The sequence below is a fragment of the Phyllobates terribilis genome, unplaced genomic scaffold (assembly GCF_046119375.1).
Source record: "Phyllobates terribilis strain yellow unplaced genomic scaffold, ASM4611937v1 Scaffold_4__5_contigs__length_816908805, whole genome shotgun sequence".
Taxonomy (NCBI): domain Eukaryota; kingdom Metazoa; phylum Chordata; class Amphibia; order Anura; family Dendrobatidae; genus Phyllobates; species Phyllobates terribilis.
In genome coordinates this window covers 44565337-44588470 of record NW_027362764.1, presented here as the reverse complement: position 1 = coordinate 44588470, position 23134 = coordinate 44565337, and the positions used below count along the sequence as shown (strand labels likewise).

At 50.0% G+C, this 23134-nt stretch overlaps 1 protein-coding gene across 9 annotated transcripts in view; it reads left to right on the top strand.

The window, feature by feature from the left end:
• The first annotated feature begins 14741 nt into the window (after positions 1-14741).
• The window catches only part of PHF14 (PHD finger protein 14), a 276270-nt gene continuing 267877 nt past the window's right edge, over positions 14742-23134 (top strand). For 6 of the 9 annotated variants that reach the window (XR_012320018.1, XR_012320019.1, XM_073677291.1 and 3 more), the window contains exons 1-3: positions 14742-14887; positions 20674-20784; positions 21849-22501. Coding sequence is in view for 7 of the 9 variants with exons in the window: in XM_073677291.1 (XP_073533392.1) it covers position 14887; positions 20674-20784; positions 21849-22501 (765 nt within the window). In the remaining 2 variants the exon portion in view is untranslated. Of the gene's footprint in view, positions 14916-19118; positions 19205-20673; positions 20785-21848; positions 22502-23134 lie in introns of all 9 variants that reach the window. The other 3 variants (XM_073677293.1, XM_073677294.1, XM_073677292.1) reach the window with 3 other exon arrangements.

Below are 23134 nucleotides of genomic sequence, written 5' to 3'. Positions count from 1 at the left end.
GGTAGCAGGTGAGCGCTCCTAGGTGAGCGGGTTAGCAGGTACGGCAGGTAGCAGGCAGGTAACTGGCAGGTGCTTCCTGTTCCGCAGGTGAACTTGCCCATAGACAGACTGGCGGATGCAGGAGACAGACTGTCGGGCTGAAGGGAAGACAAGCAGGCAGACAGGACTGGAAGTCAGGCTGGCATCGGGACCTGAGGGCTGAAGCAGAGGTGAGTATGCTTTGCAACAACTTTGCTCGGGCACCTCCATTTTGGAGGAGGTGCCTTATATATGGGAAGTCCTCCGGCTATTGGCCGGGGACTCCTTAGGACAGTGCACGCGGCCCCTTAAAGAGAGGGGGAGCGCGCGCGCGCGCGCCCTAAGCACAGTGCCCGGGAAGGAGCGCGCGCCGGCAGCAGCGAGGGAAGGAGCGCAGGAGGACGCCGCGCGCTGGGCAGGAAGGTGAGAGGGAGAGACGCCGATGCAACAGTACCCCCCCTTTAGTCCCCCCCTTTTTTAGGCCAGAGAGAAATTTCTCAAGTAGAAGCGGAGCGTTGATGTTCTCCCTGGGTTCCCAAGTTCTTTCCTCAGGACCAAACCCCTTCCAATCCACCAGAAAAAAGGTTCTCCCTCTTACCCTCTTGGTGGCCAGGATACTCTCCACTTCACAGACGTCCTCAGCAGAAACCAGAGTAGGAGGAGTACCTGGATTGTCGGAAAAAGTGTTAAGGGTGGCCGGGAGTTTTAATTTGTAGGCCACTGGGTTAATTTGCCTGAGGACTTCGAAGGGTCCAATGAACCGAGGGCCCAACTTGAAGGAGGGTACTTTGAGCTGCACATGTTTGGAAGAGAGCCAAACCTTGTCTCCCGGACGGAATTGAGGTGGATCCAGACGTCTCTTATCAGCATATCTCTTCATCCGCTCGGAGGACAGAAGAAGAGCGGACCTGGTACTCTCCCAAATAGTAGAAAATTCGCTGACAAGAGACTCTGCGGCAGGGTTGTCCACAGAAGCGGAGACAGGAACTGGAATCCGGGGATGTTGGCCACCGACTATAAAGAACGGGGATTTGGAAGAGGATTCGCTCTCATGGTTATTATAAGAGAACTCGGCCCATGGTAGGAGATCCACCCAATCCGAATGGTGGGCATTAACGAAGTGCCGGAGGTAGTTGGTCAGGATCTGATTGATCCGCTCCACTTGACCATTGGACTGTGGGTGGTAAGCGGAGGAGAAATCCAGGGTGACGTCTAGCAGCTTACATGTGGCTCTCCAGAAGCGTGAGGTGAACTGAACCCCACGATCCGACACGATGTGGAGGGGTAGGCCATGGAGACGGAAGATGTGGTGGATAAAGTCTTTAGCCAGCTCGGGTGCAGATGGAAGACCAGGCAGGGGAATGAAGTGTGCCATTTTAGAAAAGCGGTCAGCGACCACCCAAATGACTGTACAACCGGCAGAAACAGGAAGATCGGTGATAAAGTCCATAGCAATGTGCTGCCATGGAGCAGCAGGTACGGGCAGGGGCCCGGTAGAAGATTTTTGGGTGAGTACCGCTCCGGCTCCGGAGGAGGAGGCATCAACCTCCAGGTAGAATTGCTTATTACAGTCCGGACGGTGCAGGACGCGGGCAGAGGCGAAGGCTCTCTTTAAGGAAAGGAAGGCCTCTTCGGCTTCAGGCGACCATACCTTGGGATTTGCCCCCTTACGGGTAAGTGCAGATATGGGGGCAGTCCGGGACGAGAAGTGTGGGATGAAAAGACGATAGTAATTGGCGAAGCCCAGGAATCGCTGTATCGCCTTCAAACCTTCTGGACGGGGCCATTTAAGAACAGAAGAGAGCTTCTCGGGATCCATTTGCAGACCTGTCTGGGAGATAACGTAGCCCAAGAATGGAAGGGAGGTCTGGTTGAAGAGGCACTTCTCGTATTTGGCATAGAGGTGGTTCTGCCGAAGCCTAAGCAGGACCTGACGAACATCCCTCCGGTGTGTGGGGAGATCCGGAGAGAAGACCAAGATATCGTCCAGGTATACCACTACGCAGGAATACAGGAGGTCACGGAAGATGTCGTTGACCAGCTCTTGAAAGACAGCGGGGGCGTTACAGAGACCAAAGGGCATCACAAGGTACTCATAGTGACCGTCCCGGGTATTGAATGCTGTCTTCCACTCGTCTCCTTGGCGGATACGGACCAGGTTATATGCTCCTCGTAAATCCAGCTTGGAGAAGATCCTGGCGCCCTTGAGACGGTCAAACAATTCGGAGATGAGCGGCAGGGGGTATTTGTTTTTTACAGTGATTAGATTGAGTCCTCTGTAGTCTATACAGGGACGTAGCGAGCCGTCTTTCTTTTTGACAAAGAAGAATCCGGCCCCAGCCGGGGAGGTAGATTTTCGGATATATCCCCTAGCCAGATTTTCTTCAATGTATTCTGACATGGCCCGGGTTTCGGCCGCAGACAACGGGTAGATACGCCCACGGGGAGGAGTGGCGCCAGGTTCCAGGTCGATCGGGCAGTCATATGGCCTATGGGGTGGCAACGTCTCTGCTTCCTTTTTACCGAAGACGTCCGCATAGGGCCAGTATGGAGCCGGGAGACCGGGTAGATTAGCTGGAGTAGGCGGAGGGCGAGCTGGATGGACCTGAAGCAGGCAGGTTTTATGGCAGTCTGGACCCCACCGGAGTACTTCACCGGATCGCCAGTTCAATACGGGTTCATGTATCTGGAGCCAAGGTAGACCTAGCAACAGGGAGTGAGAGAGTCCGGATAGCACATGGAAGGAGATCTTCTCAGAGTGCAGCATTCCCACCTGCAGAGTTAAGGGTTCAGTGACGAGCAGGATGGGCACTGGAAGGAGTTTACCATCCACGGAGGCAACTGACAAAGGTTCAGTGAGAGGCTTGGTGGGAATATGGTATCTCTCTACTAAGGACTGGGAGATGAGGTTCCCAGCAGCTCCAGAGTCCAGGTGGGCGATTTCAAAGTGCCGATCCTCTCCCCAGGAGAGAGAGACAGACAAAGTCAGGGAGGGAGAGGACTTACTTTTGTCTAGGACGACCTCTCCGAGTGATCCTAGACACCGGCGTTTCCCGGCCTCTCCGGGCAGGAACGGATCAGGTGCTCCTTGCTGCCACAATAGAAACAGCTCCCCTCGGCCCGGCGTGACTCCTGGCGGGATTAGACCAACTTGGTCTGGTCGACCTGCATGGGCTCGGGTGAGTGCGCCCGGGGAGTGACTGAAGAAGAGACAGGTCTCTGGAAGTTAGGAGCAAGGCGGGGAAACCTTCTCTCACGGGTGGTCTCCTTGGTACGTTCCTGGAACCGGATGTCAATCCAGGTAGCAAGTGACACCAGGTCGTCTAGGGTGGTAGGGATGTCCTGACCGGCAAGTTCATCTTTAATCCGACCGGAAAGACCCTCCCAGAAGACGGACAGCAGGGCCTCGTTATCCCAGGCAAGCTCAGAAGCGAGGGTACGGAACCATATGGCATATTGGCCTACGGTGAGACTCCCTTGGCAGAGACATAGCAGAGAGGAGGCTGACGAGGTCTTACGTCCCGGTTCATCGAAGACTTTCCGGAAAGCAGTGAGGAAAGCTGATAAGTTGGATACCAGGGGATCCCCTCTCTCCCACAGGGGATTTAGCCAAGCCTGTGCTTCCCCAGTGAGATGGGACATGATGAAAGCCACTTTGGCCCGGTCGGTGGTAAAGTGATGTGCCAAGAGTTCAAAATGCAGGGTGCACTGGTTAATGAAGCCTCGAGCCAAGGCGGGGTCTCCACCAAAACGAGGCGGTGCAGAGAGCCGGGGACCCGGACCGGGTACCATGGCATTGATGGGTAGCAGTGCTGCCGGAGCGTGAGTTGTACGACTGGAGGCAGGTCCAGGTGGAGCAGTCAGTGTGTCCAGGCGGGAGTTGACATTACGCAGGTGGTTCAGGATGGATTCCTGTTGGGATCTCTGACAGGAGACTTCGTGGAACAGGTCAGAGAGCGAGGGAGCTTGGGCGCCACTGGATTCCATGGCCCGAGCAAACTGTAACGGGGCGGGGTGGTGGAACCTCTGTGCCCTGGAACAAGGATGGACCCCGAGGGGCAGGTGTTATACTGAAGACGACCTTGTATTAGAGCAGGTGGCTCCCACGGGTCAGATAGCTGGGACTGACTGGAGTAGCGGGTGGACACAACAGGTAGGTAGCAGTCTCTGGGTGAGCAGGCGGGTGGTCACGGGAAGTGACGGAAGAGCAGGTAAGAGTCTCTTGGCTGGCAGGCAGGTGGTCACGGCAAGTGACGTCGGAGCCTCCAGGTAGGCTAGCAGGCGGGTAGCAGGTGAGCGCTCCCAGGTGAGCGGGTAAGAGTCTCTTGGCTGGCAGGCAGGTGGTCACGGCAAGTGATGGCGGAGCCTCCAGGTAGGCTAGCAGGCGGGTAGCAGGTGAGCGCTCCTAGGTGAGCGGGTAAGAGTCTCTTGGCTGGCAGGCCGGTGGTCACGGCAAGTGACGGCGGAGCCTCCAGGTAGGCTAGCAGGCGGGTAGCAGGTGAGCGCTCCTAGGTGAGCGGGTTAGCAGGTACGGCAGGTAGCAGGCAGGTAACTGGCAGGTGCTTCCTGTTCCGCAGGTGGACTTGCCCATAGACAGACTGGCGGATTCAGGAGACAGACTGTCGGGCTGAAGGGAAGACAAGCAGGCAGACAGGACTGGAAGTCAGGCTGGCATCGGGACCTGAGGGCTGAAGCAGAGGTGAGTATGCTTTGCAACAACTTTGCTCGGGCACCTCCATTTTGGAGGATGTGCCTTATATATGGGAAGTCCTCCGGCTATTGGCCGGGGACTCCTTAGGACGGTGCGCGCGGTCCCTTTAAGAGAGGGGGAGCGCGCGCGCGCGCCCTAAGCACAGTGACCGGGAAGGAGCGCGCGCCGGCAGCAGCGAGGGAAGGAGCGCAGGAGGACGCCGCGCGCTGGGCAGGAAGGTGAGAGGGACGGTGTCTCTGCTTAGCAGGAGGCAGAGACGCCGATGCAACAATCTGAATGAATGAAATATTCTCATTGAATACTTTGTTCTGTACAAAGTTGAATGTGCTGACAACAAAATCACACAAAAATCATCAATGGAAATCAAATTTATTAACCAATGGAGGCCTGGATTTGGAGTCACCCCCAAAATTAAAGTGGAAAAACACACTACAGGCTGATCCAACTTTGATGTAATGTCCTTAAAACAAGTCAAAATGAGGCTCAGTATTGTGTGTAGCCTCCACGTGCCTGTATGACCTCCCTACAACGCCTGGGCATGCTCCTGATGAGGTTGCGGATGGTCTCCTGTGGGATCTCCTCCCAGACCTGGACTAAAGCATCCGCCAACTCCTGGACAGTCTGTGGTGCAACGTGACGTTGGTGGATGGAGCGAGACATGATGTCCCAGATGTGCTCAATCGGTTTCAGATCTGGGGAACGGGTGGGCCAGTCCATAGCTTCAATGCCTTCATTTTGCAGGAACTGCTGACACACTCCAGCCACATGAGGTCTGGCATTGTCCTGCATTAGGAAGAACCCAGGGCCAACCGCACCAGCATATGGTCTCACAAAGGGTCTGAGGATCTCATCTCGGTACCTAATGGCAGTCAGGCTACCTCTGGCGAGCACATGGAGGGCTGTGCGGCCCTCTAAAGAAATGCCACCCCACACCATTACTGACCCACTGCCAAACCAGTCATGCTGGAGGATGTTGCAGGCAGCAGATCGCTCTCCACGGCGTATCCAGACTCTGACACGTCTGTCACATGTGCTCAGTGTGAACCTGCTTTCATCTGTGAAGAGCACAGGGCGCCAGTGGCGACTTTGCCAATCCTGGTAAATGACAAGCGTCCTGCACGGTATTGGGCTGTGAGCACAACCCCCATCAGTGGACGTCGGGCCCTCATACCACCCTCATGGAGTTGGTTTCTAACCGTTTGTGCAGACACATGCACATTTGTGGCCAGCTGGAGGTCATTTTGCAGGGCTCTGGCAGTGCTCCTCCTGTTCCTCCTTGCACAAAGGCGGAGGTAGCGGTCCTGCGGCTGGGTTGTTGCCCTCCTACGGCCCCCTCCATGTCTCCTGGTGTACTGTCCTGTCTCCTGGTAGCGCCTCCAGCTTCTGGACACTACGCTGACAGACACAGCAAACCTTCTTGCCACAGCTCACATTGATGTGCCATCCTGGATGAGCTGCACTACCTGAGCAACTTCTGTGGGTTGTAGAGTCCGTCTCATGCTACCATGAGTGTGAAAGCACAACCAACATTCAAAAGTGACCAAAACAACAGCCAGAAAGCATTGGTACTGAGATGTGGTCTGTGGTCTCCACCTCCAGAACCACTCCTTTATTGAGGGTGTCTTGATAATTGCCAATAATTCCCATCTATTGTCTATTCCATTTGTATAACAGCATGTGAAATTGATTGTCAATCAGTGTTGCTTCCTAAGTGGACAGTTTGATTTCACAGAAGTTTGATTTACTTGGAGTTATATTCTGTTGTTTAAGTGTTCCCTTTATTTTTTTGAGCAGTGTATTTTTATAGTGCCTGTATACTGAGCTGAAGAAAGTGATTTTTTTGATCCTATATATAAAAGTAGTAAATTTGTGAACAATTTAAAAAATATTTATTTTTTCTGTGATTTCCTGGTTTTCAACCCACAACCTTAAAACCTTACTGACACAGCAGACAATTATCCTGCTGAGCCAATTGTAAGAATTCTGTCTACTTGACCTGTACTGCAGGATCTGACTATTGGCTTATTGTACTGATCTAAATACACTGCTGAGTACTATATATGTAATTTTATTTTACAGGGAGATTAAGAGATTTTTTCAGCCTATAAAGTTGTAAATATAATAAAGAAAAACAAATGACAATGAAAAAAATATTGTAATTTTTAATGCGTTTTGTAAAAAATAATGAACATCACAAATCAGCAAATAATACAGACATATTTTGTGTCCCTGTAATCGTAACGACCCACAGAACACAGCGATCAGATTATTTATAGGGATCAGTAAATGGCGTAAAAAAAATGGAGTGATTGATATTTTTTCTTTATTAAACTCATAAAAAATGTAATACAACTGTAACACTGAGGCCGTGTTCACACGTAGCGTAAATGCTGCATTCTTTTTGCTGCTTTTTTTCTGCAGGTGTTCGCACCACACGACGCAGTAACAATCTTCTCTGATTATTGGTGTTTGCTGTGTTTCTTTTATGCTTTTTTCCGCTTATTTGATGCAGATATGAAGCAGAGTTTTTAACTCTTTTTATTGTACAGAAAAGCTTTGATTCTGCACTTAAAAATGCAGCAGCGTTTTTTTTCTCCATGCGTTTTTTTCAGAAGAAGCCTATAGAGAAAAAATGCACCAAAACCGCAGAGTAGTTATGAGCGAGCGGGTATTGCTAACCCTTTCAGTGCGCACGCTCGGGTGTTCGCCGAGTATTTTCGGCGTGTTTGGCATCTATGTTTGAGCCTCCGCGGCTGTTAGACAGCTGTGACACATGCAGGATGCCGTGACACATGCAGCCGTGGCGGCCCTAACATAAATGCCGAGTGTGCTTGCCGAAAGGGTTAATAACACACGCTCGCTCATCACTGCCGCAGAGTTCAGTAGCGTCTTCAGACTCTTCTATGTGGAGTCTAAAAAAAACGCAGATACTTTATTAAGTGCAAAATCAAAGCTTTTCTGTACTATAAAAAGTACCTTAAAAACGCGTCTTCACATCTGCACCAGAAAAGCATCAAATAAGGGGCAATAGTTTGTTATTGTGGAGTTTGGTGCGGACATCTGCAGAAAACATAAAACACAGTATTTCTGCAATGTGTGAACACGGCTGTGGCGCCCCTGCGGGTTCAGTCTCCACAGAGGTAAGGATGGAGCACTGCCCGGGACCCACACACTTGCATCCATTACACTCCACTTCAGAGGGAAGGGCAAAATTGCTCCTAAGGGAGAGCACAGTCCCTGGTCCCTAGCTGGAGGCTGGAACCATGTAGTGGGTGTGGGTGGAGGAAGAAGTACACGGGAGCACTTCAGAAGGAGTATATAAAGAGGGAACCATCTAGAGAGAGAGAGAGTCCAGTCAGAGAAGACAGTCTGAGGAGAAGGAGTGGGAGCAGAAGCTCTGTAGGAGCTCTGCTCAGAGGAGCGGGCCTAGAGTGAGAGGCCCAGGAGGACTGGCAGGACAAGGAAGGGATCCCAGGGGCACGGGAAGTGCAGGAAGCCACCCGTGCGCCCGAATCTGCAGGAACGTGGAGGGATCAGGCCGCAAGGGGGACCGGCCCCTAACTAGTGGAGAACTACAAGGCTCGGCTATAAACCGGAGGCTTCTGTACTTTCAGGGTGCAGCTGCTCACAACCGCAACTACATCGCTAAAAAGGTAGCCATATAGGATTCAGGGGACTGCAGGTTGCCCGTCAAGATCCAAGGTTACCGGCTTGGGACACTGGTTGCGAGGCACAGGGCAGGAAGGTGAGAGCCAGAGCAGGAAGACGGCTGAAGAAGGCACACAGAATGGGGTCCCGTTATGTACGCCTGAAACATCTGGGAGTTTGCTGAACCCCTGACTTGGTAAACACAGGACGTCGTGGGAGGTTACCCTGGTCCTGGTAGCCTGGAGTTCAACAACTGTGAGTAAACCTTGAAGACTGCACCCCACTGTGTCCTAGAATTATTATCTGCGCCATCCCCTGCACTACACTGCACAGCAACATCTACCTCATTAATCATCACTGCACCGCCCTGGAGGTTAGCTCTACCTGTGGAGAGCTGAGCCAACTCTGCTGTGTCACCATCAGCTCCAGAGGATCTGCTCCGCAGCGGCGGCTCCATATAGCCGCATACCACAGGTGGCGTCACGAACATTAAACTATAAAAACTATAATTTCTTTTTATTGACCGCCCTGGGTCACGGACCGGGTCACTGCCACTGTGACATTCCCTGCACCGACCGGCCCGGCACAGAGTACCCCACGGCCCAGGGGGTGCGTCATTTTTTGGCGTCACAAACAGGATATGAATCAACCCGTTATAACCGGGTATTGTGCGCCTAGAGACTGTGTTGTATGCTGAATGTAGCGCCGCACCAGAAGAACGGGTGCCATTATGTGCGTGGTAAAAGACAACAAGGAACCTCCCATCATGGGCCGGGTCCCATAATGGCGCCAAAAGCGCAGCCCGCCCCATGCGCCTGTGGCCATATTCCTAGACCTGTCCATCAGTCTGGGGAGGCCGTCCCCAGGTGTGGCCGACAGCAAGCAGCCATGGGACCGCCTCAGAAAGGGGAGAGCAGAAGAGAAACCTAAGAGACAGGGCGGGGTTTCAAGCAGAGCAGCCAGACCGCACCCGGCAGGCACAATGGAGGGAGACCAGCCTCAAACTCCGGCCCGAGGCCTGCTGCCTGGAGCAGTATCCATCAACCTGGAGGGAGTCGTAGCTAAATTGTCCCTGGAGGATGCAGGATTCCTCCGTGATGAGGTACCAGAGCTGGGCCGGCGGATGGAGGAGGCCCAGCAAGCTGCCTTCGCCATATGAAAAAGTGAGTTGCTTTAGAAGTTGGTGACCCGGCAGCAGTCAGCGCTGAGTTCCATCAGCAGCACCCCAGCCCCAGCGGAGCCCCTCCTGGAATGGGAGGCGACGGGTAGTGCCGGAGCGACCGCGGGCAGGTAGGAGAGCATCCCTGTCCTGGGCGCCGACGGCGCTGATCTACTCCTGGTCCCCCTACTAGAGTCTCCTTATCCGGGCGCTTCTGACACCGACCTGCTCCTGGGCCCCCTGCAAGAGCCACCTGCCTCCACACCCGAACTGGTGTACGGACGTACGGACTGGGATTGGTCCGCGGAGATTGAGGACCAGAGCCTCCCTTTGCTGCCCGCTCCCGGACCCCTGGTTGCCCATAGAGACGAAGGAGAGCAGCATAGATGGGATAACCCGGCGGGTGACTTGATGGGATTCCCCAGGGAGACCCAAAAGGAGGCCACACGTAGAGAGGAACACTGCAGGCAGGAACTCCTCCAGCTAGAGGCGGAGCAGTGGACCCGTCGGGTGCGCTGGGAGAGGATGGAAGCCCGCAATATGGACGAGAAAACCTGGGCCTGCAAAGCAAAGCCGGCCACATCCGATCCACGAGTAGAGGGAATCATGGTCAAGCTCGATCTGGATGGAGAATGGGGCTTTATCCGGGAACCCCAACTTGGCACGGACCTCTTTGTGAACCGGCGGGACGTGCAGTCCCATTTACAGCAGGGACATCCGGCGCGGGATCTGCACCCTGGTGACAAGGTCACCTACACCAGGCACAGAGGAGAGCGGGGCTGGTATGCTCTCCATGTTCAAAGAGTGGTAGAGGAGGAGAGTGTACCCTTGCCATCCGAAGATGACCCGGCTGGGCCATCTAGTGGTGGGTCAATGTTCCCCCGGAGGGGGCCCCACTACTGAACTCCTTAGTTAAAAATAAAGAGACTATATATAGTTACCTGGAAGGGTAAAGCAGGAATGCTGCGTGTTTGAAAAGTTATTATTTGCCTAGTGTACCCGGTTAAGGCACAAAGAACTGTCAGGCTGAGGACTGTGAGCAGCCAAAAACTTTTAAACTGTATATAGTTTGCACTTCTTAAGGTGCTTCTTATTGGTTTTATACAGACCACAGAACAAAAACCTGTTTGGTGTGGCCAAAGACGTGGTCCAACAGCTGGATCACCTATGCCCTGCAGCCACGCCCAGGGCCTACATTGAGGGTTTTCGGACGGGTCCCTCAAATTGCACCTTCTTCAGTGAGATGGACACCCGGTTATGGATCTCACTGTATTGAGCTGAAACTTGTTTTATATGAAAAATGTTTTATTGATGTGAAGAAAGTTTTATAATGTTTTGTAAGCTGATAAAGAAACCTGTAACGTTTAAGAAAAGAGCCTCCCATAAAGGGAAGAAAAAGTTGTGTATTATTCTTCTAAGTGAATGCATTCTAAATTTTTTGTATGTCTAAAGTACCTTGTTTTTACTCTGTTCCAGCCCGCGGACGTGCTGTATTTTACCAGGGGGGTATGTGGCGCCCATGCGGGTTCAGTCGCCACAGAGGTACTGCATCTCACCCAGAGGTGTGGTATTCCACTCTCAGGTAAGGATGGAGTACTGCCCAGGACCCACACACTTGCTTCCATTACACTCCACTTCAGAGGGAAGGGCGAGTGTTATGCACATGCCCGGACTGACTGGTGTGTGCGTGTTTATTGATCCCACTGGACCATGAACCGGAGAGTGCCTGGAGGGGCGTAACTAAGTATCTGCCCGATCAGACCAAGGTCGCACGACGGCATACGACGCCTGTGCACCAGGGAGGAACCGAGCAGAGGGACCAGGTGCCACTCCAGGTCAGACCCCGGACACGGCTGTTGACCCACACCGGGGAATACAGGAACAGGCAGTTTCGGCTGGCACACTGACTGGTGAGTATAGGCAGGCACGACTGGTATGCAGGCAGGCGGGTACTGATAAGCACGACTGGTATGCAGGTAGGGGTACAGGCAAGCACGGCTGGAGTGCAGATAGGGAGGCACTAGCAGGTTGGAGCACAGACGGGATAAGGTCAAATACAGACTGGGGCTCAGGAACAGAACCGCAGATGCGGTAGACAAGCAGAGCAGAGCGAGACCGCCGGAGCGGTGAGCAAGAACAGAGCAGGGCGAGACCGCCGGAGAGGTGAGCAAGAGCAAAGCAGGGTGAGACCGCCAGGAGCGGTGAGCAAGAGCAAAGCAGGGTGAGACCACCTGGAGCGGTGAGCTAAGGCAGAGCAGAGAGAGACCACCGGAGCGGTGAGCAAGAGCAAAGCAGGGTGAGACCGCCAGGAGCGTTGAGCAAGAGCAAAGCAGGGTGAGACCGCCTGGAGCGGTGAGCTAAGGCAGAGCAGAGCGAGACCGCCGGAGCGGTGAGCAAGAGCAAAGCAGTGTGAGACCGCCAGGAGCGGTGAGCAAGAGCAAAGCAGGGTGAGACCGCCTGAAGCGGTGAGCTAAGGCAGAGCAGAGCGAGACCGCCTGGAGCGGTGAGCAAAGGCAGAGCAGGCAGAAACCGCCGGAGCGGTGAGCAAGGCAGAGCAGGCAAGAACAGCCGGAGCGGTGAGCAAGGCAGAGCAGGCAAGAACCGCCGGAGAGGAGAGCAAGGCAGAGCGGGCAGAAACCGCCAGAGCAGTGAACAAGGCAGAGCGGGCAGAAACCGCCGGGGCAGCGAACAAGGCAGAGCGGGCAGAAACCAACGGAGCGGCGAGCAAGGCAGAGCAGAGGGGACAGGGCTCTGTTCACACGGAACAGACTGGAAGGGAAAGGCAGAACCAGATACACACAAGATACTAGCAATGAAGTAGCGAGTGGACTCTAAACTCACAAACGGAAGTACAGAGACAACGAGTAGGAGTTAGGTGCAGGTACAGACTCTGCAAAAGAGGGAAGGTACGGACATAGAGAAAAACAGAAAGCAGGTTAGGAGACAGTTCAGACAGGAACTGTTACTGCAACAAATACAGGAACAAGCCAAGGTAAAGCCAAGTGCTGGTTCAGACAATGCAGGAGAAAGGGAAGGTACGGACATAGAGAAAAACAGGAAGCTGGTTAGGAGACAGTTCAGACAGGAACTGTTACTGCAACAAATACAGGAATGAGCCAAGGTAAAGCCAAGTGCTGGTTCAGACAATGCAGGAGAAAGGGAAGGTACGGACATAGAGAAAAACAGGGAGCAGGTTAGGAGACAGTTCAGACAGGAACTGTTACTGCAGCGAGATACAGGAGCGAGTCTGGGTATGCGGCCCCCAGAGGGCGAGACGAACAGGCTAGGAGCGTGTTAAGACAGGCCTGGAAATACAGCCTCCAGGAAGGCAGACAGACAGACAAGAAAACACAGAATAGGACCTGGCACATTCAGAGTGAAAGAGCACACTGAATGAACACGTTGCTCAGGCACCAGCTTCCAGGTGAAGCTGGTTTAAATATCCAGTGACGGACAGCAATAGGCTGAGGACGCATTAGGGGTGTGCCCACAGCAGCTACAAGAAGCAGGAAGAGATCGGGCGCCGCCCTTAAGCAGCCAGAACAGAGGCAAGCAGACAGCATGGAAAGAAGCCAGGCTAGCAGACTGGACTGGTGATCAAGTTTGCGATCTTGCATAGTGGGGGATGGAGCACTATGCAAGAACGCCACCAGGTATGTTACAGTGAGATTGCTCCTAAGGGAGAGCGCTGTCCCTGGTCCGTAGCTGGAGGGTGGAACCATGTAGTGGGTGTGGGTGGAGGAAGAAGTACAGGGGAGCACTTCAGAAGGAGAATATAAAGAGGGAACCATCTAGAGAGAGTTCAGTCAGAGAAGAAAGTCTGAGGAGAAGGAGTGGGAGCAGGAGCTCTGTAGGAGCTCTGCTCAGAGGAGCGGGCCTAGAGTGAGAGGCCCAGGAAGACTGGCAGGACGAGGAAGGGAGCAGAGGTAGGCTCCAGAAGTGAGGGGATCCCAGGGGCACGGGAAGTGCAGGAAGCCACCCGTACGCCCGAATCTGCAGGAACATGGAGGGATTGGGCCACAAGGGGGACCGGCCCCTAACTAGTGGACAACTACAAGGCTCAGGTAGAAACCGGAGGCTTCTGCACTTTCAGGGTGCAGTTGCTCACAGCCGCAACTACATCGCTAAAAAGGTAGCCACGTAGAATTCAGGGGACCTCAGGTTGCCCGCCAAGATCTGAGGTTACCGGCTTGGGACACTGGTTGCGAGGCGCAGGAAGACGGCTGAGGAAGGCACACAGAATGGGGTCCCGTTATGTACTCCTGAAACACCTGGGAGTTTGCTGAACCCCTGACTTGGTAAACACAGGACGTTGTGGGAGGTTACCCTGGTCCTGGTAGCCTGGAGTTCAACAACTGTGAGTAAACCTTGAAGACTGCACCCCACTGTCTCCTAGAATTATTATCTGAGCCATCACCTGCACTACACTGCACTGCAACATCTACCTCATTGATCATCACTGCACCGCCCTGGAGCTAAGCTCTGCCTGTGGAGAGCTGAACCAACTCTGCTGCGTCACCATCAGCTCCAGAGGATTTGCACCGCAGCGGCGGCTCCATATAGGCGCATACCACAGGTGGCGTCACGAACATTAAACTATAGAAACTATAATCTCCTTTTATTGACCACCCTGGGTCACGGACCGGGTCACTGCCACTGTGACATCCCCTGCACCCACCGGCCCGGCACCGAGTACCCCACGGCCCAGGGGGCGCGTCACGGCCTTACAGACAGAAAAAAGCCGGATGTTGTATAGTGAAGCTACATAAAGATGAGAAAGTTCTGGCGGATCCAACTGTGAATGAATGAAGAAAAAACTTCTTCCTGTTAAACAGTTGTGATAAATGAGATCCATTGTGACTAGAATAATTCTTCCGCCTGTGCAAGAGTGCAGGACAGGGATTTATATGGAAAACTCAAAATGTCAAATTGGGTCCTAACATTAGCCAGTGAGAAACTATTTCAGAACTTTTCACAAAATGAAATAAAAGCAGCACATATTTGACCTGTAAAAAAACAACTGAATGACTAATATAGAAATAGCAGCAAAGCACTCTTACGCTTTGCCCTTTTTAAAGATGGCACACAGGGAGGAACTTAAAATGCTTTGCCCTCTTTAAAGATGGCGACGTCGGCGCTTAGGTCTTGCATCACGGGTCCTAATTCTGTCCTTTTGATTGGAGAGTTTCTTCCCCTGTATGTTCACGTGACGTTCCATGGCGTATAGTCTGACGGGGAGGAGCCGCATCTGCGCAGTGGCTCGGTTGATGCTTGGCCCTATTGTGCTGTGTATGAGAAAGTGAGCGGCTTGTTCTGCTGTTACCTGTCTATTGTGACGTTCATCTGTGCAAGTGAGTGATCCCGCCGTCGCCACCACATGTGAGCCCGACATCATATCACCCCATGTATCCATCCACCTGCAGCAACACAGTGACACAGACGTGCCCGGGTCATGTGATCAGCGCTCAGGCTCAGCTGCGCACAACATCCAGTGACCTGTATGGAGCGAACATGTGCAAGAGAGCCGGGAGCTGTGATACATGTGTGTGATATATGTGCAGAGAGCTGTGTGATATATGTGCAGAGAGCTGTGTGATATATGTGTGTGATATATGTGCAGAGAGCTGTGTGATACATGTGTGTGATATATGTGCAGAGAGCTGTGTGATACATGTGTGTGATATATGTGCAGAGAGCTGTGTGATACATGTGCAGAGAGCTGTGTGATACATGTGCAGAGAGCTGTGTGATACATGTGCAGAGAGCTGTGTGATACATGTGCAGAGAGCTGTGTGATACATGTGCAGAGAGCTGTGTGATACATGTGCAGAGAGCTGTGTGATACATGTGCAGAGAGCTGTGTGATACATGTGCAGAGAGCTGTGTGATACCTGTGCAGAGAGCTGTGTGATACATGTGCAGAGAGCTGTGTGATACATGTGCAGAGAGCTGTGTGATACCTGTGCAGAGAGCTGTGTGATACCTGTGCAGAGAGCTGTGTGATACCTGTGCAGAGAGCTGTGTGATACCTGTGCAGAGAGCTGTGTGATACCTGTGCAGAGAGCTGTGTGATACATGTGCAGAGAGCTGTGTGATACATGTGCAGAGAGCTGTGTGATACATGTGCAGAGAGCTGTGTGATACATGTGCAGAGAGCTGTGTGATACATGTGCAGAGAGCTGTGTGATACATGTGCAGAGAGCTGTGTGATACATGTGCAGAGAGCTGTGTGATACCTGTGCAGAGAGCTGTGTGATACCTGTGCAGAGAGCTGTGTGATACCTGTGCAGAGAGCTGTGTGATACCTGTGCAGAGAGCTGTGTGATACCTGTGCAGAGAGCTGTGTGATACCTGTGCAGAGAGCTGTGTGATACCTGTGCAGAGAGCTGTGTGATACCTGTGCAGAGAGCTGTGTGATACCTGTGCAGAGAGCTGTGTGATACCTGTGCAGAGAGCTGTGTGATACCTGTGCGCGATACATGTGCAGAGAGCTGTGTGATACATGTGCAGAGAGCTGTGTGATACATGTGCAGAGAGCTGTGTGATACATGTGCAGAGAGCTGTGTGATACATGTGCAGAGAGCTGTGTGATACATGTGCAGAGAGCTGTGTGATACCTGTGCAGAGAGCTGTGTGATACCTGTGCAGAGAGCTGTGTGATACCTGTGCAGAGAGCTGTGTGATACCTGTGCAGAGAGCTGTGTGATACCTGTGCAGAGAGCTGTGTGATACCTGTATGTGTGATATATGTGCAGAGAGCTGTGTTATATACTATGTGTGTGATATACTGTGGGAGATGTGTAAGATATAGGTTGTATGATGTGTGTGGGATATGGGGTATATATAATGTGTGATACATATGAGGTGTATGGTACTCATGGTGTGTAGGGTATAAAGTGTATGATGTGTGTAATATATGGGGCTTATATGCTGTGTGATATATATGGGGTGTATGGTACTTGTGTGTAGGATATAAAGTGTATGATATGTGTAGTATATGAGGCGTATATGCTGTGTGTTACATGTATACTGTGTATGATATGGGGTATATATGATGTGTGATACGAGATTTGTGATGCATATGATGTCTGATACATATATGATGTGTGTAGATTATAAAGTGTATGATGTGTGTAATATATGGGGCGTATGATGTGTAGTATATGCTGTGTGATACATGTATACTGTGTGTAGGCTATGGGGTGTGTGATTAGTCTCGGACTGAAGTGCCATTACCTCTGGAGCCACTGTTCAGCCAGATAGAGATGACATTCCTGCACTTATCTCCTCTCCATGTGCTTTCCTCCTGTTCTATAGCCTGTTTTCTTTGTCCTCCCTGAGACTGTACATACTTTCTTCCCTTTGCACACTGTGAAGATCTGTGTACAGTCCATTCCACCTCACTGCTGCGCTCTCTAAGGCCATGTTCACACGTTCAGTATGTAGTCAGTATTTTACATCCATATCTGTAAGCCAAAACCAGGAGTGGAACAATCAGAGGGAACTTATGATAGAAACACGTCACCACTTCTGTATTTATCACCCACTTCTGGTTTTGGCTTACAAATACTGATGTAAAATACTGAACGTGTGAACATGGTCTAACGCAGAGTGAGCCATCAGAGCTGAGCAGGAACTTTTGACAGATTTGAAACATTTTTGCAAATTACTCAGCTAGGCAGACACTTGTGGCAGCAAAATCATAGATATACCGGTATATGTATATATATATTTTTTAGGAAAACTATTTAGAAAGTTGCTTAACATTTGTATTTAGGAAGCAAATGCACTTAAAATAGTGCATGAAGGTGTACATATCCTTCCAGCCATGTTTAAACATTATCCAACATGCTCAAAATAAGCTGTACTGCCAGCTTACTTAGGGATCAAGTTACAGCTGCCTGTTAGGGATCAATTTACACATTTGTGTTTCCAGTACGTCTGGTGACAGTTTCCACACATACTGGAGACACTGACACACGTAGACCTATTTAAATGAATGGGTCTGCACACATGTCAGTGTGTGTCCATGGGCAAAACACGCTGACATGTCTGTTTTTTTGACATGTGTGTCATTCATGCGACACGGACCGGCACCTGGGAATCGGCCTACAGTTAGTGCTGTTCTCAAGCATTGGTGCTGAACACTGCCCTCATTACAGTTCCCTGCCGGCGCTGCGATCAGCACCTGCAGGGATAATGGTGAGAGTAGTAGTCTGCTCCCGCAGTGTCACTGTGTAAAGATAAGAATAAAATAATAAAATCCTTATACTCACCTGTCCGCTGTGATCAACACCAGCAGGGACAATGATGAGGGTAATAGTGTCTGCTCCCACAGCCACCTGTAAAAATAATCAAATCCATATACTCATATGTCTGGAGATGTCCCCCGCTGTAATCCTCTGACCGCTGACGCCGAGGAGTCGGGGAGAATGAGCAGCTCCGGAGCGGCTCATTCTCCCCGGCATCAGCGGTAAGAGAATTACTGCGGGGGACATCTCCAGACATATGAGTATATGAATTTTATTATTTTTACAGGTGGCTGTGGGAGCAGACACTATTACTCTCATCATTGTCCCTGCTGGTGTTGATCACAGCGCCGGCAGGGAACCATGATGAGGGCAGTATTCAGCACTGGTGATTGGGAACAGCGCTAACTATAGCGCTGATTCCCAGGCACTGGTATGTGTGATCCTGATGTGGCACACCGTTGCCACACACGTATACACGGGACACGGATATCTCCGGTACCGGAAATATACGGACGTGTGAAACCGGCCTTAGTCTGTGGAGAAGGGAATAGGGAGTGAAAAAGACACACTTGATAGAAAGCATTAGCATCGTCTATCACCCTTCCCTCCAGCTGCACCTCCAGGGCTGGATTCCCAGCTGCACCTCCAGGTCTGAATTCCCAGCTGCACCCCCAGGGCTGGATTCCCAGCTGCACCCCCAGGGCTGGATTCCCAGCTGCACCCCCAGGGCTGGATTCCCAGCTGCACCCCCAGGGCTGGATTCCCAGCTGCACCCCCAGGGCTGGATTCCCAGCTGCACCCCCAGGGCTGGATTCCCAGCTGCACCCCCAGGGCAGGATTCCCAGCTGCACCACTCATTACTGCCGTGTAATATCCTCCATGCTGCTGCTTCTGAGCATGTGCTACTTGGAGGCCGGAGAGCAGGAATCTCTAATTTCTGTGCTATGGAATGGAGACATAATAGCAGCTTGTTGCAAGCCACTAGCTCAGAGACGACTACAAATTACAGACAGCCTGCAGAGGAGAGAACTGGTGATAAGTGCAGGATACAAGTCATATAATGACCAGAAGTAGTTTTATTCCTCATATACAGACTAAGACTGTTTATTCTGAAGTCACCTGAACCCACAGGTAAATTTAATGTATGAGGCACTGAAACCTCTCGTCTCATTGCCAAAAGTGACCAAATAGGGTCACTGTGATTCCATCCATCATGCAGCCGGCACACACTGCATAGCTTTGCATTTAGCACTTGCACCGCAAGCCACTTGGTTATTACCACCCATCGCTCGTATATTGTTTGCTTTAATATAATAACCTTTTTTTGCAGATTCCTCTATTAAAAATGTGCTAATAATTTGCATAACGGACTTTGCCGCTTCGCACGAAGAGAATTCTAACATGAAGACAGTAAATGTAATACATGTGATGTAGCCTTAAGAGCATATACCCGACCCACCGAAAAGAAAAAAATATGGGAAAATCCAAAGGAAATGGGAGTCCTTGAATCGTCATCTTCTGCCAAGTTTCCTTCAGTTGTTTCCTTGATTTTGGGCCCCTGAGTAAGATTCCCATGGGCTGTGTGAGACTATACAGGGCACCATTTGTACACCGCAAATGTGGACAAAGCCAAATGGATGTGCCACCCACTTCTACCGTCTCTTCAAAGAGAGCAAAGCTCCTCCAGTCCTTTGATGACCCTTTTAGGGACCATTTTTTGCTATACTGTACAACTCCTACTCTTTTTACCCCTCTAACTCTACACTTTTGAAACCAGTTAGGATGACCCTTTGTGATGTCAAAAAGTGAAGGAAGAAGTGGGAATGACTCAACCAATATCATTGGAAAGGTCTAGTTGTCTTTTTGGGTGTTCAGTCATCCAGGATCCATTCCCAACACCGAAAAATGCAAGCAAAATAGTTTGAGGGCCTGTAGTCCCAGCCCGGTCTCGGTTGGGGGTTTGGAATTGGTCATATCTACAACGTTTTTGGATGCACCCAAAGCCCTTCTAGATATATCGGTTCAGAGAAAGCCGTGAGGGAGGTGGGTAATGTGTCCAGCAAACACCGAGGCTGCAGATTTTATCACCCAACTTTTGTAGCCTCTTCATTGCCCACCCCATGAGTGATTACTTACAATAAAGGGGTGGTATTACTAGGACATCCCATTTGACAGCATAGAGGGGAGTCCTCCACCAAAGACCTATTTTAAAAGCCATACGAGAGAGACCCTAAAAATCATTTCCCCCATTATTGGACTTATAAGAGTGGCCTCCATGCAGTACTAATTTTCCCCTGTAGTGGCCACTGCTGGGGAAATCTATGGCTGTCCCAATTTCCTCTGGCGATCACAGCTGATCGCTGAAGTTCTCAGAAGACGATCCTATTGGTTTTATTACATAAAAGGGTTGTCTTTATGAAACAGCCCCTTTAAACTAGACACACAAGCCATTTACTATCCAGGAGTCAAAAGCTAGCTGGGTAAATGCGGCCATACTGGTTGTCACCATGAGCTTCTTCTCCAAAAACCAAAGTGGTTGAATAAAATGTTTAATGAATTGACAGAAGAGGACATCTCAAGGACTTTTATATTTGGAATTTTTTTTTTGGAGCGGGAGGACAGTGGGGTGGGGTTAATGCTCTGTTAATGCTGCTTTGTTGTTATCTGTAATTTTTGGAACCCCGGGGGGTGATAGCCCTTAAAATGAAGTGTCAGCATAGAGAAACCGATAGATCGCTATGATGGCTGTTGGGCAATAATGGTGGTGTCCTCATTTGTAAATAATTCACAGTGAATTAAAAAAAAAAAAAAATTATTGGATGCCACAAAATTTAACCCATAAAGCAAAAAAAAATTCCAAAAACAAAAACCAACTTTCGTTACAGTGGACCGGAGCTCGAAAAGACGTCAAGTGAAGCCTTTGGCAACCTCCCTTCTTGAAGCATTGGATTATGATAGCTCAGATGACAGTGATTTTAAAGTTGGAGATGCCTCAGGTATTTTTCCCCGAAAAATGTTTTTCTAAAATCTTGTACATGACGATGTTTGGTTACGACTCGTATTTTGAAGATTTTACAATTTGCTAAATTTTTGTGATTTCTTAAAGGCCAACTTCTGCGATTTTGTTTGGTGTAAGTCAGCCGGTTACAGGGGCATTTACCCCTTTTCTAGGGCTCTTAACTTTGTCGAGCCTCCACTGTGGCAATGCTGACACTGTTTATACCCGGGCTATCATTTCTTGCCTAAGCTTTACATTGTGCCTAATGATAACATTGACCTGAGATGTGTTAGCTGCTGTGCTTTGTAGCTTGTAGGCCTGCTTGCTTTGGTGACTTCCCATCATTGTAGCTCCAGGGAAGATTTTTTTTTTCCCTTTTTTTTTTTTTCCCCCCACTCTTTTTGGAAAGTTTATCTAAATATACACAAAACTACAGGATTGTGGACCTCAGCACAGAGCCCTTTAAAAATGGATGGAGACTTCCTTACCCTATTAACGATTTTTTTTTTTCCACAGAATGAGTTACTCTACTCTCCGACCACTGTCAAAAATTGTTCTGGATTTTAGAGGGTGGTCCCGAGTAGGGGACCTCTCTCTATGATGTCTATGCACCCTTATAGAGCATGTGGACAGGGGTTGTCTTTCTGAGAAAATCCTTCTAAGACTTGTGTCCAGTATTAAATGCCATTTCCAAGCTAAAGGCAGGTCTAGTTTTGTCTATAGTTGGGTTGGCCACCGATCGACCTAGTTGGGTTGGCCACCGATCGACCTAGTTGGGTTGGCCACCGATCGACCTAGTTGGGTTGGCTTTCATGTTTTATTTTTTTTTCTTAACCTTCTGTAGTTTTCCCAGCTACCCCAAAATTAGTGTCCCCATTTTTCAAATTAGTTCGGCTAGACTTTTTTTATTTTTTTTATTTATGCATTTATTTTTTTTAAAACTTTATTCTCCACCAAGGCTTTAGAACTACAAAACATCAAGTATTTAGGTTTGCCTATTGCGAGCATCAGATGGGGCTATATTCTACTTGTCGGACATTGTGTATTTTGTTTTCTTTACAGATTCGGAGGGCAGTGTCGCCGGTAGTGATGATGGGTCAAAAGACAGCGGTGAATGTTCCGGCACTGACTCAGAAGACAGCCTGAAAGAAGACGACATGGCGACAGTTGTTCCCGAAGACGAAGAAAAAAAGAGGGTGTCTGAAGAAGAAGAAGCGGGTACAGCCTTCAGGCCAAACGATGAGAAAGCTGCCGATGACCAGCCCGGTAAAGACGAGGAGCAGAAAGTCGAGACTGACAAACCACAGAAGAAGGAGAGAACCTCCGAGGTCGACGTCATGTCCGATGACCAAGCGAGCGAACCCAAGAAATGGAATCTCCGAAGGAATCGTCCAATGCTGGACTTCATCACCATCGAACAGTTAAACGCCATGGACGACTACGACAGCGAAGATGACAATGATTGGAGACCCACAGGCGGTAAAGGAAAAGGAAAATCTTCTACCGGGGAGGGCAGCGATGGGGAAGACGACGAAGAAGAGGAAGATGGCAGCGAAGAAGAATCAAATCACAAAACTGGCAATAAAGACGACAGCTGCAATTCAAGCAACGACGAAGGGAAGAAGAAAAAGATCAAGATTCCCAGTAGGAACAGCGGCGACGATGAGGAGCTGACGAATGACAGCTTGACATTGTCTCAAAGCAAAAGTAATGAGGTAATTTATAAAGTGTCCTGACAGGTTCATCAAGATGTGAAAAACTTGTGGTGTGAGCAGCCGCGGAGACGTGCTCCCCTTGTATCGCTACCTGCATTTGTTATAGTCTGTCGTTAGATCACTAAAGACTTTGCATCCGAATCATTATTTCATTTGCCCCTATTTTTTTTTTTGTCTAGTTATTCCTGTTTTAATGCAGTTTCTTTTGTTTTGCCCCAAATTTTTCTCTTTGCGACTATTTTGAAATTGTATTTTCTTTTTGTTCGTTTTATTTTTCTTTGTTCTCCAAATGTGGTCGTGTTTTTTTTATAATTCTGATATTTTTTGCACCTCTTTATTTTTTTTAAAGAGTCGCAAAATTTTTGCAGAAATATTACTCCAGTCCTACCTTGGAGTGATTTTTCTTTTTTTGTGCAAATGTTGCATGCAATGTTTTAATTGATCATGTGACGTTTTTCCTCTGAAATGGCGCTAAGAAGGTCAGAGATAGAAAATAAAGAGCCTTTATTTTTTATTTTGTGCAGTTTTGAACAATTTGGCACGAAAAATACAAGAGCGATTTAAAAGATAACAAATCGGGGGTCTTTTATCTTTATTCCAAAAATCACCACTTGCAGGCTTTATTTCCATCCT